The sequence below is a fragment of the Danio rerio genome, chromosome 1 (genome assembly GCF_052040795.2).
Source record: "Danio rerio strain M-AB ecotype USA chromosome 1, GRCz13ab, whole genome shotgun sequence".
Lineage (NCBI taxonomy): Eukaryota > Metazoa > Chordata > Actinopteri > Cypriniformes > Danionidae > Danio > Danio rerio.
The window spans coordinates 13154308-13171892 of record NC_141021.1 but is presented as its reverse complement, the minus strand read 5'-3'; the positions used below and the strand labels follow the sequence as shown (position 1 = coordinate 13171892).

General features: G+C 35.0%; 1 protein-coding gene across 4 annotated transcripts; it reads right to left on the bottom strand.

The window, feature by feature from the left end:
* Positions 1-292: 292 nt before the first annotated feature.
* snx8b (sorting nexin 8b) lies at positions 293-16273 on the bottom strand. Of its 4 annotated transcripts, none has more exons than XR_015476296.1 (13): positions 15965-16273; positions 15373-15423; positions 12900-13049; positions 11282-11402; positions 11040-11176; positions 10831-10911; positions 8676-8836; positions 6736-6865; positions 6495-6563; positions 6180-6311; positions 3184-3333; positions 894-3099; positions 293-541 (listed from the first exon to the last, which is right to left on the bottom strand). XR_015476296.1 is itself a non-coding variant. In XM_087236772.1 (12 exons), the coding sequence occupies exons 3-12, from the start codon at positions 13035-13037 to the stop codon at positions 2962-2964; spliced, it is 1257 nt and encodes a 418-aa protein (XP_087092898.1). In that variant the 5' UTR covers positions 13038-13049; positions 15373-15423; positions 15965-16273; the 3' UTR covers positions 293-2961. The 4 variants fall into 4 exon arrangements, 1 of the variants encoding a protein (XP_087092898.1); XR_015476297.1 differs by having other exon boundaries at positions 3184-3330; positions 15965-16196; XM_087236772.1 differs by having other exon boundaries at positions 293-3099.
* Between the last annotated feature and the right edge of the window lie 1312 nt (positions 16274-17585).

The following is a 17585-nucleotide window of genomic DNA, read 5'->3' as shown; positions in this document are numbered from 1 at the left end:
CAAGGACGTTTGTTTTAACTTGTATATATTACACTGCCTTTTATCCTGTTTGCCCCCTTCTCTGTGGTCACATCTTTGATTCAAATATTCTATATATAATAAAAATAATTTATTATTCAAAACCGTGTTCAATATGAGATGGATTAGACTTTGTGACTCAATCAGACATTGAAAGAAAGCTCTTTCTGTTGCTGTTTGGCACTCTGTTTTTGGTTTAGAGACTGTAATGTAATGGCTTAGAAACTACATAAATCTAGTGGTCAGTTGTAGAAATGCCAAATAATTTTATACGAATTTTGATCTGTTGTTCTCTTATTTTTTGTGTACATTTTCTTAGACAATTTACAATGCTTAACATAAATGAGTGCAACCCACTTGGAAAAGAGTTTTTTTCTTTTTAAATCCATTTTTCTGTGAATATTGACAATATATATTGCTGCATTTTTACAAAACAAGTTTAAAAAACACATATATACAGACAGACACACATATTTATTGACAAAAGTATGGTCACCTTGAGTCCAGGACAGGGGTGCCCAAACTCGGTCTTGGAGGGCCAGTGTCTGGCATATTTTAGTACCAACCACAATTAAACACACCTGAACCAGCTAATCAAGCTCTTTCTAGGTATATTAAAACTTCCAGGCAAGTGTCTTGAAGGAAGTTTGAGCAAATGCAGGACACCAGCCCTCCAGGACGGAGTTTGGACACCCCTAGTCTAGGATAATAGTAATACACTAAATTTTAAAACTTTTAATACTATAATAAATTAAACTATACACAATAGTCACATTTAATTGTACACATGTAATATTAATGGTAATATTTAATTTGTAATTTTTTTTGGCAATCTTGATTAACTTTATACTGTTAACACATTTATTGGGGTGCACTTATTCTTTCGCAATGATCCTAAAAGTTTTTTTGTTTCAGTTTTGAATTTGGTATGTGAAACCATTAAAACAGATTTTCACAAAATATTATTGTACACATAATATTCCAGCAGGCACAGGATGTCAACATGACGTCAGATTGACGTTGTACCCCAGTGTCGGTTAATGTCAGAACTCAACGTCAGACCGATGTCAATGTCCAGCGTCCAACCTAAAATCAACCAAATATCAACGTCTAATGATGTTACAGCTTGATGTTGTGTGAACGTTACGACTGTAACTTCAATCAGACGTTGGATTTGGTTGCCATACCTGATGAATAAATGTTAGTATTTGATGTTAATATGATGTTGATTCAAGATGTTGACTCCACATTGGATTTTGGTCACTTTCCAACGCAACCTAAAATCAACAACATAAGGTCTAATTATGTTACAGCTTGACGTTGTGTGGACGTTACCACTATGACGTCTATCAGATGTTGGATGTTGGTTGCCATACCTGACGAATCAATGTCAGTATTTGCTGTCAATATGATGTTGATTTAAGATGTTGGCTCAATGTTGGATTTTGGTCACTTGTCAACCAAATATCAGCATCATTTAATGTCGTTACTGGACGTCAAAATAACATTGTCCTTAGACGCTGGATAGACATTGAATTTTGTTCACCTGATGTCACAGCCTAAATCTAACCTAATATTAACTTCTTTCGACATTGTGTGCATGCTGGGATTAGTTTAAAAGTGAAATTGATATTTTTTTGAGAAACCTGTAGTGGTGTCCTCTTTTATGTTGAGCACTGTATATTTAATATGAATAGTTATTTATATAAATATTTTATTTAGTTTTTAAAGCTAGCTGCAAGTTGCATGACTACGTGTGCCAACATGCCATTTAATGGATGCCAACTGTGAGGTGTTGTGTCAAACACGGCGTCTGGAATTATTAATCAACACACTGCCATTTGTATAAAATATCTTGTCTTGTATACAGTATATATATGAATGCTACAAATCATTTTAAAAGACAGAAGAATCAACTGGTCAACATTGTCTTGCATAAAAAGTATTTCTGCAAACAAGATTTCTGATTAACCTTTTCACTCGTCCTCAAATTGTGGCCTTATATTTCAATGATACCACATATAATCATTGAATATAATGTACGTTCCCACCAAAATCCAATATTATTTTTGGGTTAACTTAAGAAATATGTACAAATCGTGCACAGGTTGTGGAAGATCTGGGATCATTTATTTGAATTCATAACATGTATAATAAAAGAAAAGGTAAACAAGAAGGAATTAAATGAAAAAGTTCAAAACAAAGACACTGTGTTAGACTCAAATGGTGTTTTTTCCACTGGAAATGTTAAAAATAAATATTTTCTGTGTTATCTTAAAATTTAGTGGCCTCAAAATATATTTGAACACTTTACAATTAAACGTTCATGAAAGTCCATGTTCATTCATTCATTTTCCTTTAGCTTAGTCCGTTATTTATCAGGGATCGCCACAGCGGAATGAACCGCCAACTATTCCAGTACTACACTACAGCCGATTTCATTTACCCAATTCACCTATAGCGCATGTCTTTGAACTGTGGGGGAAACCAGAGCACCCGGAGGAAACCTACGGAGGAACATGGTAAACTCCTCAGAAATGCCAACTGGTCCAATCGGGAATCGAACCAGCGACCTTCATGCTGTGAGGCAACAGTGCTATCCACTGAGCGACCATGCCGCCCCAAAGTCCATGAACATCAACATACTGAAATAAAAGGCTCAGCAGCTTGACTGTGATCGCTTTTTAAAATATTAACCCGAATTAATGTGTAAAAAGTTTTGATATTTCGCATGGAATTAAATTGAAGGGTGCTCTTTGAGTGTTCGAGTGTATGTTTTGGGACCACTGTGTTCTCTGTATTTACATTTTTTGGAAAAGCCATATAGAAAGGAGTTAAAGTACTATCAGCAAGATAGGAAAAGCACGTGGCATTAAGCGGTACACTGAGTTCTTGGGTACGTCTTGATAAAAGGCTGGGATTATCCCTCATTTACTGTCCAGGTTATGTGGAGCCATTTACAGCACAGCTCTTCTGTCCTCCAGAGGAGTTTGTTTGAGAAGAGGAGCGAGACGAGGCTTCATCAGCGCTTTGAAAAAGATCCTTCAGTTTTGGATGAAGGTCGCCCCACACATCACCCATCTGAAAAATAAAAAACACCAATCAAAATACAGCGTTCGACGACTAGAATAACCAGAAGTCTCAAAAGACTTGTTTGAAACGCACCTCTTTGTGGCCTTGTATTTGCGAGTTGACAAATGTGCCAAGTATTGAAGTTACGAGGGGCAGATTAGTGAAGACCAGCTGGGTTTCTTGATGCAGACACAAAAGGGAGAAATAGCTCCTCATCTCCATGGTGATAATTGTGTTTTCCTGCTGTAGGAAAAGAGATAGTTAGATTTTCGTCTAGATACTGCAGCCTCAAATATAATTTGATTTAGCTCACGTCCCAATAGTTTACATGGAGGGATTTATGATTAATACTGCAAACAGCCATTAGGGGGCACTCAAAATGTTTGAGTCCCATTTATTTACATGGAGAGGATGAAGTTTATGAGCTATATTACTGCCATCCACCAGGGGGTGCACAAAATATTCTAATTTGGCATTGTGTAATTTAGCGTTTCTCAACCACGTTCCTGGAGGACCACCAGCACTGCACTTTTTCTGAGTCTCCTTAATCAAATACAGCTGATTTAGATCATCGGCTCATTAGCAGAGACTGAAAGATCTAAAATGGGTGTGAAAGATAAAGGAGACATCCAAAACATGCAGTGCTGGTGGTCCTCCAGTAACATGATTAAGAAACAGTGGTCCAATTCATACCTGGCAACATTTTAGGGGAGTGCGGTGGCAACGTGTGTTTGTCTCTGAATAACACAGTTGAAAACCGGGTTAGTAACTGCACTGTACTGTTTTGTTAGTTACTGTACGATGGACCGGGTTTCGGATGGCCAATGCAATCGGATACTATTCCAAGGATGGCGCTCCGAGGGTGTCACAGACTGTACCAAAAATCTAAAAAGCTGAGGACCGGGAGCGGGGTGAAATTACATGAGTTTTCTGGGAGAAATGATGGGTCTAAAATATGGGAGACTCCTTGGAAAACCGGGATTGTTGGCAGGTATGGTCTAATTGTTTTATATGAAGAGAATGGGATTTATGAGCTATACTACAGGCAGCCACTATAGGGGAGTATTTAAAATGGAGAAGGCAGGGTTTATGACCTGTAGCCAACCATAAAGGGGTACTCAAAATATTTTGCCTTCCCTTTTCAGGATGTGTGAAGCACGCTTCATATAAGCAGTTGCTTAATCTTGTGCTCATTAAAATGCTGTTAGAATCTAAGTGTATATGTGCTTTTCTTAAATATGTATTTACTTTAAGGTTATTTGATCATTTTTGATTAATGATAATCGGATAAAAGTTTTCACCTTCAAGTTTAATATGGTACAAGAATTTTAAATATTGCCATTCCGGCTTTTATTTATTTTTTTTATCTACATGTTTTATAAGGGGTTCCATACTTATTTAGATGCTTTAAATTTCCATGACTTGTTAATGACCTTTCCAGTCATTCTTAGTCACTGGATTGAATGACTTGTAATCATTTGAAAAGCATTTGCATTTAATTTGACTATTGTGTCCTGCTTTTTTTGGCATCTTTTACAGCAACTTGAGTGCACCTTGAAGTTAGACACTAGTTCCCCACATCATGCACTGCTAAAGAAGCAACATGTAATCTGGCAATACAAGAAGAATTGGTGAGCAGGGCCAAACAATCTCCAGACATTTTATATTACTATTTCTGTGTTGCTTAAGTTAGTAAAAAAAAATCTGCAGATTTATGCGCAATTATTTTAAGTGTAGGAGCTGAAATCTGAACACATAAAATATCCAACCACTTGTTCGATAAGCACAACAACGTGTCTTTTGTATAATACATTGACTAAAAGAAAATGTTATTAGTTTTATTGAGCTTAAATACTTGCAATGAATAGATAAATAGACTGAATGATAGGTTTAAAATCGGTGGGTATAGATTCTGTGTGGGCCTATTGATGAGTCAAAGTCACATAATCTGACAAAGTGACTGTCAGAACAAAGATATATTTTTAATTTTTAGATATAAAGTGGACCAATTATACCGGTTTTTACAAAATGTAAAATAAGTCTTTGATTTTTAGTGTGTATGTGAAGTTTTAGCTCAATATATAAAACAAATAAAGTTTTATAACTCTGAAACAGCCCCTTTAAGGCCTTGATGCTTATTATGCCATTTCGGTGACTTTTGCTTTAAATTCAAATGAGATTGTGCTCTTTTTAAAAGAGGGCGGAGCTACAAATGCCTATGTGTCAGCATAGTAGCACATTCAAAAACAAGACTATCATCCTATGCTAATGAGGGAGAGATGGTTATTAATGGGCAGGGCTTTCGCCCACTGTTGACACACACAATCGGAGAATGTCAATCAAAGTGTTTCTTCGGTCTGCTTTTATAAAGTGTGATTATAAAAAAATTAAATGAATACATTTTAATAATTAGAAGCTGGTAATATTCACACACAACTGTGTTTAAACCCCTTATAAAAGTGACTTTTGCATAATAGGTCCCCTTTAGTCTACACTTACAGTTGAAGTCAGAATTATTAGCCCCCCTTTGAATTAGTTTTTCTTTTTTAGGTATTTCCTAAATTATGTTTAACAGAGCAAGGAATTTTTCACAGTATGTCTGATAATATTTTTTATTTTGGAGAAAGTCTAAACTGTTTTATTTCGACTAAAATAAATGCAGTTTTTTATTTTTTAAAACCCATTTTAAGGTCAAAGTTATTAGCCCCGTTTAAGCTACATATTATTTCAATAGTCTACAGAACAAACCATCGTTATACAATAACTTGCCTAATTACCCTAACCTGCCTAGTTAACTTAATTAACCTAGTTACGCCTTTAAATGTTACTTTAAGCTGTATAGAAGTGATTTGAAAAGTATCTAGTCAAATATTATTTACTGCCATCATGACAAAGATTAAATAAATCAGTTATTAGAAATGAGTTATATTTTTATACAATAAGTGTGTTGAAAAAAATCTCTCCGTTAAACAGAAATTGGGTAAAAAAAATAATTAAACAGTGGCTAATAATTCAGGGGGCTAATAATTCTGACTTCAACTGTATGTATAGCTTTGTCTGCTTAAGTGTGTGTGTACAGTATTTGTTACCTGTGAGAGTCGAGACTCTGGCTGCTCAATGCTGTTCTGGTACTTTAAATGTGTACCCACAGGCCCGCTGCGCTTTTCAAACGCTCTCTGATGCTCTAATAACACACCGCTATCATGTCGATCACACAAGTCCTACAAACACAAACACATAAATACATATATATAATAGCATTGCTATGTTGTTTATATTGTATTGTTAAAGTTTAAAACATCAGTACTCCAAAATAGTGTATGACTGAACTCCTAAGTTACTCCATCTTATATAGTTAGTTTGCATATGCCTCTTTAACATTAATTATCAGAGACAGTGCTCACTTTATATGACTGCAGCTGTTCAAGAAGAAGGTTGAGTTTCTCCACCACTTCATCTTCTTCTCTGGTGCCCTGGTGTGGAAAAGGGGTTTGAAATAGTCAGTTTAATTTCCAGAACAGAATTCCCTCAGAAACTGAAATGACAGTCACATTATTGTGGGTGTCAGACTATTCCAGTGATCTGCGGACTATGTGCAGTGGTGTTTGTGATTGTATTAATGCAGTAATGCTCCTGTTTTAATACCTGGTGTGCAGCTTTGTCTGCGAGAAGACCAAACTCTCCTGACAGCTCTACTAGTGACTTCCTCTGTGTTTTCCAGGCTTTGCTCACTATTGCGTCCTCTGGCAGGTCTGATGTGTCTGAACCCAGTTCACTGTAGATAAATCCAGTAATACCTTCATCACACTTCAGTTTTAACATAATAATGATGCATTGATGACATTGATTATTTCGGAGATGTCCACCTATAGGTCATGACTGGCGCTCATCACTCGTGTATCCAACGAGGGCAGCATTTCCTCAGCTAGACATACTGACATTTGCCCCTGACTTAACGCCCCCTGGCTAATTTTTAATTGCACATTTCAATCAAGTTGGATTTAATCAATATGTTCTCTTTTTGAAATTATTAAAAAATAAAAGCTAAATTCTTAAAATAAAACTGATTAGATTTTATTACAGACACATAAAAATAATTTCAAAGCAAAAACTGCCCTAAAAACAAAATCAAGAAAATAATTTTGTTAAATAAAGTGCACATATTGATATTAATGAAATCTTCAAGGCCACAGAATGACTTTTTACAGTGTACACACTACTCATCTTGCTAATTAAAAAAATCATGTTTTCAGTCAACTAAATCTAATTAGATTATGTTATATTATTGTTTAATTTTATAATTTTACACACACACACACACACACACACACACACATATATATATATATATATATATATATATATATATATATATATATATATATATATATATATATATATATATATATATATATATATATATATATATTTATTTATTTATTTATTTATCTAATATATATATCTAATCTCATTCCAGAATTGTGGTTACATTTTAAGAATTTTCCATTAATTTCTTTTGGGATGAGATACAACAAATGAATAATTTACACTAAATTAACTTTTATTAATGTAAAATAATGCAAAATGTTTAATTTGATAGGGTTTGTAACTTATTAAACATACTGTCACACTTTTTCAAACATAAGACACTTGATATTTTCCACCATTATGTGCTTTAGCTCAAGATACTAACCTCAAAGAAGATGCCACATGCCATGTCTAAAAACAGAATTTGATGTGTTTTCATCATATTATTTTATTTTTTAAATAAGAAACTTACTAAAACAACCCCGGCTGGGTCAGTAGGCATTTCTGTGTGGAGTTCGCATGTTCTCCCTGTGTTTATGTGGGTTTCCTCCAGGTGCTCTGTTTCCCCCACAGTCTAAAGCCATGTGCTATGAATTGAATAAGCTAAATTGGCTTTAGTGTATGTGTGTGAATGAGTGTGTATGGGTGTTTCCTAGTACTGGGTTGCAGCTTAAAGGGCATCCGCTGCGTAAAACATGCCGTATAAGTTGGCGGTTCATTCAGCTGTGGTGACCCCAGATTAATACTAAGGACTAAGCCGAAGAAAAATGAATGAATTTACTGAAACATCACAAGTACATAAGTTATTGAAGGCTGCTATTGGTGTATCCTAAACATTATGTAAAAGTAATAAAAGAGTAATGACATGACTCAATATCTTCCAGAATTTCCCGCCGGAGGAAGTGACATCACTTAGATGTTACACATACAAACATTAGGTATTGTTTTAGATAATGTCCTATAACTTGTGTTATTATTCAAAACTTTTTGATTAGAAACATAATTTAGGTTTATCTTAGAGACTCAAGAAGCAATTCTAATGTAAATCAGTGTTTCTCAACCACGTTTCTGGAGGACCACCATTTTCCATGTCTCCTTAGCCAAACACAGCTGATTCAGATCATCAGCTCATTAGCAGAGACCGAAAGACCTGTAATGAGTGTGACAGACAAAGGAGACATCCAAAACATGCAGTGTTGGTGGACCTCCAGGAATGTGGTTGAGAAACACTGTTGTAGATAATGAATATGACATCTACAGACTGCAGTGTTTTTCACCTCAGGTCTTTCCCAAACATGAGCAGGTCTGTGGAGTTCTCCCGCGAGCGCTGCGCCATCCGCTCCGCCACATCTCTGAGCTTGTAGAAGCTGCTGTGGATGCTGGCGATCACCTCTCGGTTGGCGGCCGCCTGGCTCTGGATGTCCTCGGGCAGGTACACCTTGAAAATCACAGTTGAAGTGAGAGTTATTAGCCCTCCGTTTCATTTGTTTTTCTTTTTAAAATATTTCCCAAATGATGTTTAACAAAGCAAAGAAATGTTCACAGTATGTCTGATCATATTTTTTCTTCTGTAGAAAGTCTTATTTGTTTTTTATTTTGGCTAGAGTAAAAGCAGGTTTTAATTTTTAAAAAACATTTTAAGGCTATATATTTTTCGATAGGCCACAGAACAAACCATCGTTATATAATAACTTGCCTGATTACTCTAACCTGCCTAGTTAATTAACCTAGTTAAGCCTTTAAATGTCACTTTAAGCTATAGAAGTGTTTTAAAATATCTAGTCAAATATAATTTACTGTCATCATGGCAAATATCAAAATGAGTTATTAAAAATCAGTTATTAAAACTATTCTGTTTAGAAATATGTTGAAAAATCTTCCATCAATCTGTTTAATCTCTCCGTTTAACAGAAATTGAGAAAAAGAATAAACAGGGGAGCTAATAACTCTGACTTTATGTAGAAGAGGCTAGCTATAAGTGCTGTGCAGGTAAACCTCACTCCTCTGACCTCTAAAGGTGCTCTAGCGTCAGACGCTTGAGGTCATGGTCTTTAGCCTCCTTGAGAGCACCTGACTCCCATGCGGAAGGTCGCCAGTTCGATACCAGCATGAAGCGGGTTGGGTGGCGTAGGACTGGCCGGGTTACATTTACATTTCACTCTCCTAATTTACATTTATGCCTAATGTACTGTGGTGATACACAACGTCTCAATAACATGTTTTTTTCTTTCCAAATGATATGTGACATGGACAACAAAACCTCTCATAAAGCTACATTTTTGGAAATTAAGATGTTAACATAATTCGAAATCTATCTAAGCTTTCCAGTGATGTACAGTTAAAGTCAGTTAGTTATTAGTCAGTTATTAGCCCCCTTTTGATTATTTTTTTTTTAAAAATATTTCCCAAATGATGTTTGACAGAGCAAGGAAATTTTCACAGTATGTCTGATAATATTTTATCTTCTAGAAAAAGTCTTATTTGTTTTATTTCCGCTAGAATAAAAGCAGTTTTGAATTTTTTAAAAACTATTTTTGGGGCTAAATTATTAGCCCCTTTAAGCAATTTTTTTTTCCGATAGTCTACAGAACAAACGATCGTTATAGAATAACTTGCCTAATTACCCTAACCTGCCTAGTAAAATATTACTTAATGTCATCATGGCAAAGATTAAATAAATCAGTTATTAGAAATAAGTTTTTAAAACTATTATGCTTAGAAATGTGCTGAAACAATCTTCCCTCCATTAAACAGAAATTGGGGAAAAAAAAATAAACAGGGGCGCTAATAATTCTGACTTCAACTGTATGTCCGGGATTTTGGATGAATAGGAATCTCAGTTATCAAAATGAGAAAATTTTCCAGATTAAGTTCTTACACAGTAAAATCAAAAAAGTTAAGATAATTCAAACCATATAAGGGAACCGATTGCAACAAACCATTTAAGTTCAAAAACTAATCCTAATGAGTACTGTGAACTTAATCCATTTTAGTAAACCAAGCAACGTGAGCACAGTAAATCCAGATAAATGAAGAGAACTCAAACCATCTGTGTACTGTGAAACCCAATACGTTAAGGCAAGTCAAACCATTTGAGGAAACCTATTGCTACAAACCATTTGAGTTAAAAAATTATTTATATGAAAAATGTGAACTTGCTAAATTTAAGTTGAAGTAATGAGGAATTTCATTAACTCATTACCTTCAACACTGAGTTCAAAACTCTTTTCAAATATGCAGAATTAACTTTCAGTCAATTTTGAGTTAACTACACTCATTTCATTTGATAAAGTTGACTGTTGGGTTTTACAGTGTAGTGATGCATATTAAGCTACTAAAATAATATTTGATGGAATTAATTTAGAAAGTGTCTTTATGGAACAATATATCATCCTAATGATTTTTTAGCATAAAATAAATGCTTTTACTCACCTTGCCATGCAAAGCAATCTGGGAGATGAGAAACTCATCACCTGTCTTTTTATATGAATCACGCAGTTTGTTTTGGACATCCTGTAACATACAAATAGAAAGTAACATGATGAACTCCTGTTTTAATATTCAACAAATATTCATACGCAAACAAACTAGTCCTCTAAAGTTGGATTACTGTCCCCCCTCTGCTGGCTGACAGGACTTACTGCACTGCTGGCTGACAGAAAAATGTTGACCAGCTGATCTCCGGCCAGGACTGGATGTCTAATCACCAGGGTCATGAACCTCTGTAAACCACGACGGCGACTGTCATTAAACTCTCTGTCTGATAGTGAGTTCAAAACTAAGAATTGGGAGGAAGAGAGAGGGGGTGGGGATTTAGTTGTTTGAAAACTAATAAGACCTAAGAAAACAAGCTCAACTGGAGAGAAATTTGTTCAAATCTCACCGCCTTTAAGGATGCGCTTTGGCGGCAGAGGTGGGACCATCCTGTAGATGAACTTTTGCAGGAGCAAACCGTGAAACACCTCGAAATCACTGTACCTGCGCTGAACCGGGATCTGGAAACACTGTCAAATAAGTACACATATATGTTGGTCAAGAAATGGTCTATTTTAGTGTCCCCAAAAAGATTAATTCAATAAATGACTTTATACAGCCAATTCAAGGTTTTAAATATCAAATTACTTTATACATATAAAACAGCAGGCGACGCAGTGCACCGTAGGTAGTGTTGTCGATCCCAGTTTACTAAAGGGGCTAAGCCGAAAAGAAAATGAATTAATGAATATAAAACAGCTACTTCAAAATTTTAAATATCAAATTACTTTATATAAAATAGCTAATTCAAGATTTTAAGTATCTGATTACTTTATATACACATATAAAACAGCTACATTACGGATTTAAATATCAAATTACCATAAACAGCTACTTCAAGATTTTAAATATCAAATTACTTTATATAAAACAGCTACTTTAAGGTTTTAAATATCAAATTACTTTAAATACACATATAAAACAGCTACTTTAAGGTTTAAAATATCAAATTACTTTATAAAAAACAGCTACTTCAAGGTTTTAAATATCAAATTACTTTATATAAAACAGCTAATTTAAGATTTTAAGTATCTGATTATTTTATATACACATATAAAACAGCTACATTACGGTTTTAAATATCAAATTACTTTATATAAAACAGATACTTCAAGGTTTTAAATATCTTTTAAAAAATAAAACATCATAATTTGTTTGAAATAATGTTAACTACTACAAACAAACTACAAAACTATTATTACTTACATCATTATTACACAAACAAACATGTAAAAAGATCAAACATAAAGTTAGAAATAGATTTCATACAGTCAAGCCTGAAATGGCTTGTGAATCATTTTGGGCTTGACTGTATAAATTAAAATGACCAGAGGTACTGCTCATGCAGTTTGTTAGAGGTCGTTCAGTGTAACAGTCACAAAAAGCCATTTTAAAAGCAAATAAAAAGCGGATATTTGGCAGTCTCTGAGGTTAAAAAAGTGCACTGAGGACCATGCTGTGCCCAAGAAGAAATTTTAATTTTTATGGTGTTACAAAATAAGTTGCTAAACAATTGTTTATGGTTAGATGTGTCTTAAAATAAGTAAATGTGAATAATAGTGATTAACTTTACTCGTCTCTGCTCAACTTTACTGTCAGTGCAAAGTTTTTGTATTTCATTCATTCATTCATTTTCTTTTGGCATAGTCCCTTTATTCATCAGGAAATGAACCACCAACTTATCCAGCATATGTTTTACACAGCGGACACCCTTCCAGCTGCAACCCAGTACTGGGAAGCACCCATGCACACATACACTACAGCCAATTTAGCTTATTCAATTCACCTATACCATATGTCTTTGTACAGTGGGGGAAACCGGAGTACAGAAATGCCATCTGACCCAGCTGGGAGTCGAACCAGCGACCTTCTTGCTGTGAGGCGACAGTGCTAACAGTCCATCTCACTGAAATAAAGTATTGCTTTAAAAAAGCTCTTTTTGTTATTAGAAATGAAATTGAGTGTACCTTGCTAACAATGCGATACTCCACATGTTTGAGAAAGGGCAGGCCTTTCCTCCGGGGCTCGATTTCCACCAGCACACTGTCCCCCAGCTCTTTTAAGGAGAGCCCATCCATCAGAGGGCCTTGCTGACCCAGATGCATCTTCAGCAAACACTGGTAGCAAACAGACGAAAGGTCCAGTCAAAAGTGTGCACATTATACAATGACTTTCAGGAGAGTCAATACAAAAGTTAATGAAAATTCCTAGCATTTTTAATAGTAAGAAATGTGTCTTTTTGTATATGCGTATGCAGTTGGTTTACATAATTTTACAATTAATAGACTCCCATTCAGATGTTTTTATTTAGACAATAACATGTTTTGTTAAATTAAGGATGCGATCAAATGAACAAAATCAACAGGAAATTGATTCCAAATATTTACACTCACAAGCCACTTTATTAGGTACACCTGTCCAACTGCTCGTTAATGCAAATTTCTAATCAGCCAATCACATGGCAGCAACTCAATGCATTTAGGCATGTAGACATGCTCAAGACGATCTGCTGCAGTTCAAAATGAGCATCAGAATAGGGAAGAAATTAAGGTGATTTAAGTGACTTTGAACATGGCATGCTTGTTGGTGCCAGACGGGCTGGTCTGAGTATTTCAGAAACTGATGATCTACTAGGATTTTAACACACAACCATCTCTAGAGTTAACAGAGAATGGTCACAAAAAGAGAAAATATCCAGTGAGCAGCAGTTCTGTTTATGCCAGAGGTCAGAGGAGAATGGCCAGACTGATAGAAAGGCAACAGTAACTCAAATAAGCACTCGTTACAACTGAGGTCTGCAGAAGAGCATCTGTGAACACACAACACGTCCAACCTTGAGTTGGATGGGCTACAGCAGCAGAAGACCACACCGGGTGCCACTCCTGTCAACTAAGGACAGGAAACTGAGGCTACAATTCACACAGGCTCACCAAAATTGGACAATAGAAGATTGGAAAAACGTTGCCTGATTTGATGAGTCTAGATTTCTGCTGCAAAATACGGATGGCAGGGTCAGAATTTGGCATCAACAACATGAAAGCATGAATCCATGCTGCCTTATTTCAACGGTTCAGGCAGGTGGTGGTGGTGTAATGGTGTGGGGGATATTTTCTTGGCACACTTTGGGCCCATTAGTACCAATTGAGCATTGTGACAACGTCGCAGCCAAGTATTGTTGCTGACCATATCCGTTCCTTTATGACCACAGTACCCATCTTCTGATGGCTACTTCCAGCAGAATAACGCACCATGTCAAAGTGTGAATCATCTCAGACTGGTTTCTTGAACATGACAATGAGTTCACTGTACTCAAATGGCTTCCACAGTCAGCAGAACTTAATCCAATAGAGCAACTTTGGGGTGTGGTGAAACTGGAGATTCGAATTATGGATGTGCAGCCGACAAATCTGCAGTAATTGCGTGATGCTATCATGTCAATATGAACCAAAACCTGAGGAATATTTCCAGTACCTTGTTGAATCTATGCCAAGAAGGATTAAGGCAGTTCTGAAGGCAAAAGGGGGTCCAACCCGGTAGCTAACAAATAGCCGATGAGTGTATACCTTAATCTAATTCTGCTCTTTTGAACTTTACATTAATCGCACATCAATAAAGCATGCATTAACTGAAACATACGTTAATAAGCAATAAAAGATTGATAAATGATTAATAAAAACTTCTTGAGCCCCAAATCAGCATGATGATTATGATGTCTGAAGCATCATGTGACACTGAAAATGTCATCACAAGAATTAACGTCATTTTAAAATATATTAAAATAGCAAATATATATTTTAAATAGTAATAATAATTCATAATGTGCATATTTTTACTATATTTTTAATTTAATAAATGCATGGCGAGCATAAGAGACTTATGTCCATTCTGGCATTAACTGAAATGGCTACTTTTGCTTCACATTTATCCACACCAGAACGATTTGAATTTCTCAATAATAGTGGCTGATTAAGTAAAAAAATTCAATATCCATTTGTATTATATAACACTCAAGCAAATTACTAAAAACATACAGCAGAATATTGTGATGGATTTAGAGTCATCCCCAATATGGTTTAAGTGAAGCGTTTTTAATCTTCAGCAGAACAAAGTGACCTATTTCACATCGGATAGCAAAAGTCGCTTTGGATAAAAGCGTCTGCTAAATGACTACATGTAAATATAAATGTAAAAGCGATGCTTAAAATGAACATTTCTGACGTAAATATCTATGGGGTATTTGATATTAATGTGCATACGCCTATAGGTACACATTAATTAATAACTTTTGTTATTCATCACCATACGTTGTACTATTTGTCATTCATTCTATATAGATATAATGCAAACACAATATCAGTACGTTCTGTCCGTCTCTCGCGTCTCGGTGTGTAAGTACATGCTGTAGGGTTGTAAGCTGCTGGTAAAAATAGGTTTTGTTACCTTGTCACTGGAGCAATAGGTGATCTCAGGTGATCTTCAAGTTGATGTGCTCTGATGAGGGTAAAAAAGGGTTTAAAATTGATATTATAATTCACATTTAGCTATATGACAAAACCGTCTATTATATATGTCTTTTTGTATATATATATATATACAAATATATAATACATTTTTAAATTAATTTTCATTATTAATAATGCAGCCTTTTTTTGTCCCTATATATATATATATATATATATATATATATATATATATATATATATATATATATATATATATATATATATATATATATATATATATATATATATATATGTATACACACACATATATACACCAAAAAGGTTTTATCATTTGTTTTGAACATCATTAAAATATATAAATTTAAATATAAACATACATGTACATTTATTTTCTACTTTTGATTAAAAATGTGTCTCTATTAAAACAAGCATGTCACAAACATGTCTAAAAAAGGAAAAATAAATGTAATATTTTAGATTAATGTAGACACAATGCACAAATAAAACAATTCCTCTATTCGTCAAACACACAAGCTGACTTGAGATTGTAAAGTTTCTTCGCTGCTTACCAGATTGCCAATGTGTTCAGTGTTCGTTTCACTCAGTGATTCCCAAGGGACCTTTGTTTAGACCCGATCTGATCTCTTCACGCTCAACATCTGACTGCGGCTGTAAAGACTAACAGATCAGATAACAGTCTCTCTCTCTCTCTCTCTCTCTCTCTCCATCACTGCTCTTTCCCTCCCTCTTCGCATCCCTCAACACATATTACCATTAATCACCTTAAGAGGATAGGACCTCTTTAAAAAAAAAACATCACAGCCTTGGAAGGCAAGCTGGAATTAAAGCTTATGTAACTGTGTTATAATAATGAGAATGGCTCTGCACAAGATTTAGGGTATTTGTACAGACTTTAAAAGCTTTGCAACAGAGCTGCTTGATGACTAGAAACAAGCAAGAGAGGGTGATTCAGGACACTTACACGTTCATTACAGTTTCATTGATGGAAAAGAAGAGCATAGCTGAACATTGTTTTAAGGAAATTATTAAAGCAATATTAACAGGTGGCTTTTAATACACTCTTGTAATCCCTAAAGCAAATCCATCTACAGTATGAGATGTCCATCATCACGTGTGGGTAATGTGATTGTGCTAAATGACCAACGCAAGGTCATAAGCACTGCTTTTTCCCTGCACAGTTACCATTAAATATTAAATTATAGCAGCAGTGGAGGATTATGTCCCCTGTAGTGCTGCAGCTGTTCACCGCTTCCGGTTTCTGTATAACATTATTTTAATGACTATCAAATCATCACAATTTGATAAATTAGTATGTCACATAGCTACTTTGATATATTGGGGAAATGTATTTATGAAATGTATGAAACATTATATGCATATACAGCTGAAACCAGAAGTTTACATACACTGTATAAAAAGGCACATAACAATTTTTAAAAAAGGGCAGATGTTAATGTGACTAAATTTTTCCTCTTTTAGGTAAGTATGGATTATCAAATTTGTTTCTGTTATGCTTAATAGCAGAATAAAGAGAGAGATATGTGTTGAGAAATTTGTATAACTTTTCTTGAATGTCAAGTTTACATACAATAAGATTATTATGCCTCTGAAAAAGATCAGTTGATGGTGTCAAGGTTTTGGAGGTTTCTGATTGGCTAATTGACAACATTTGAGTTAATTGGAGGCACAACTGTAGAATAGTATTTAAGGAAAACCTCAAACACACTGCTTCCTTGTGTGACAACATGGAAAAATCAACAAGCCAGAATCAACAAAAAAGTCACATTACAATGTGCTAAATTACTCTGGGAAAAATAATATTTTTTTGGGACATGTCCTGTGGTCTGATGGAACTATTAAACTGTTTGGCCATAATGACCAGTGCTACATTTGGAGGACAACAGGGAAAGCTTACAAGCCTAGGAACACCATCCCAACTGTGAAGTATTGGGTGGTAGCATCATGTTGTGGGGCTGTTTTGCTGAAGGAGGGACTGGTCCACTTCATAGCATAGATGGCATCATGAAGAAAAAACATTATGTAAAAATACTGAAGCAACATCTCAAGATATCAGCCAGGAAATTAAAACTTGGCCACAAATGGGTCTTCCAAACAGAGCATGACCTTAATCATACAGCCAAATTAGTTAAAATGTGCTTTGAGGACAAC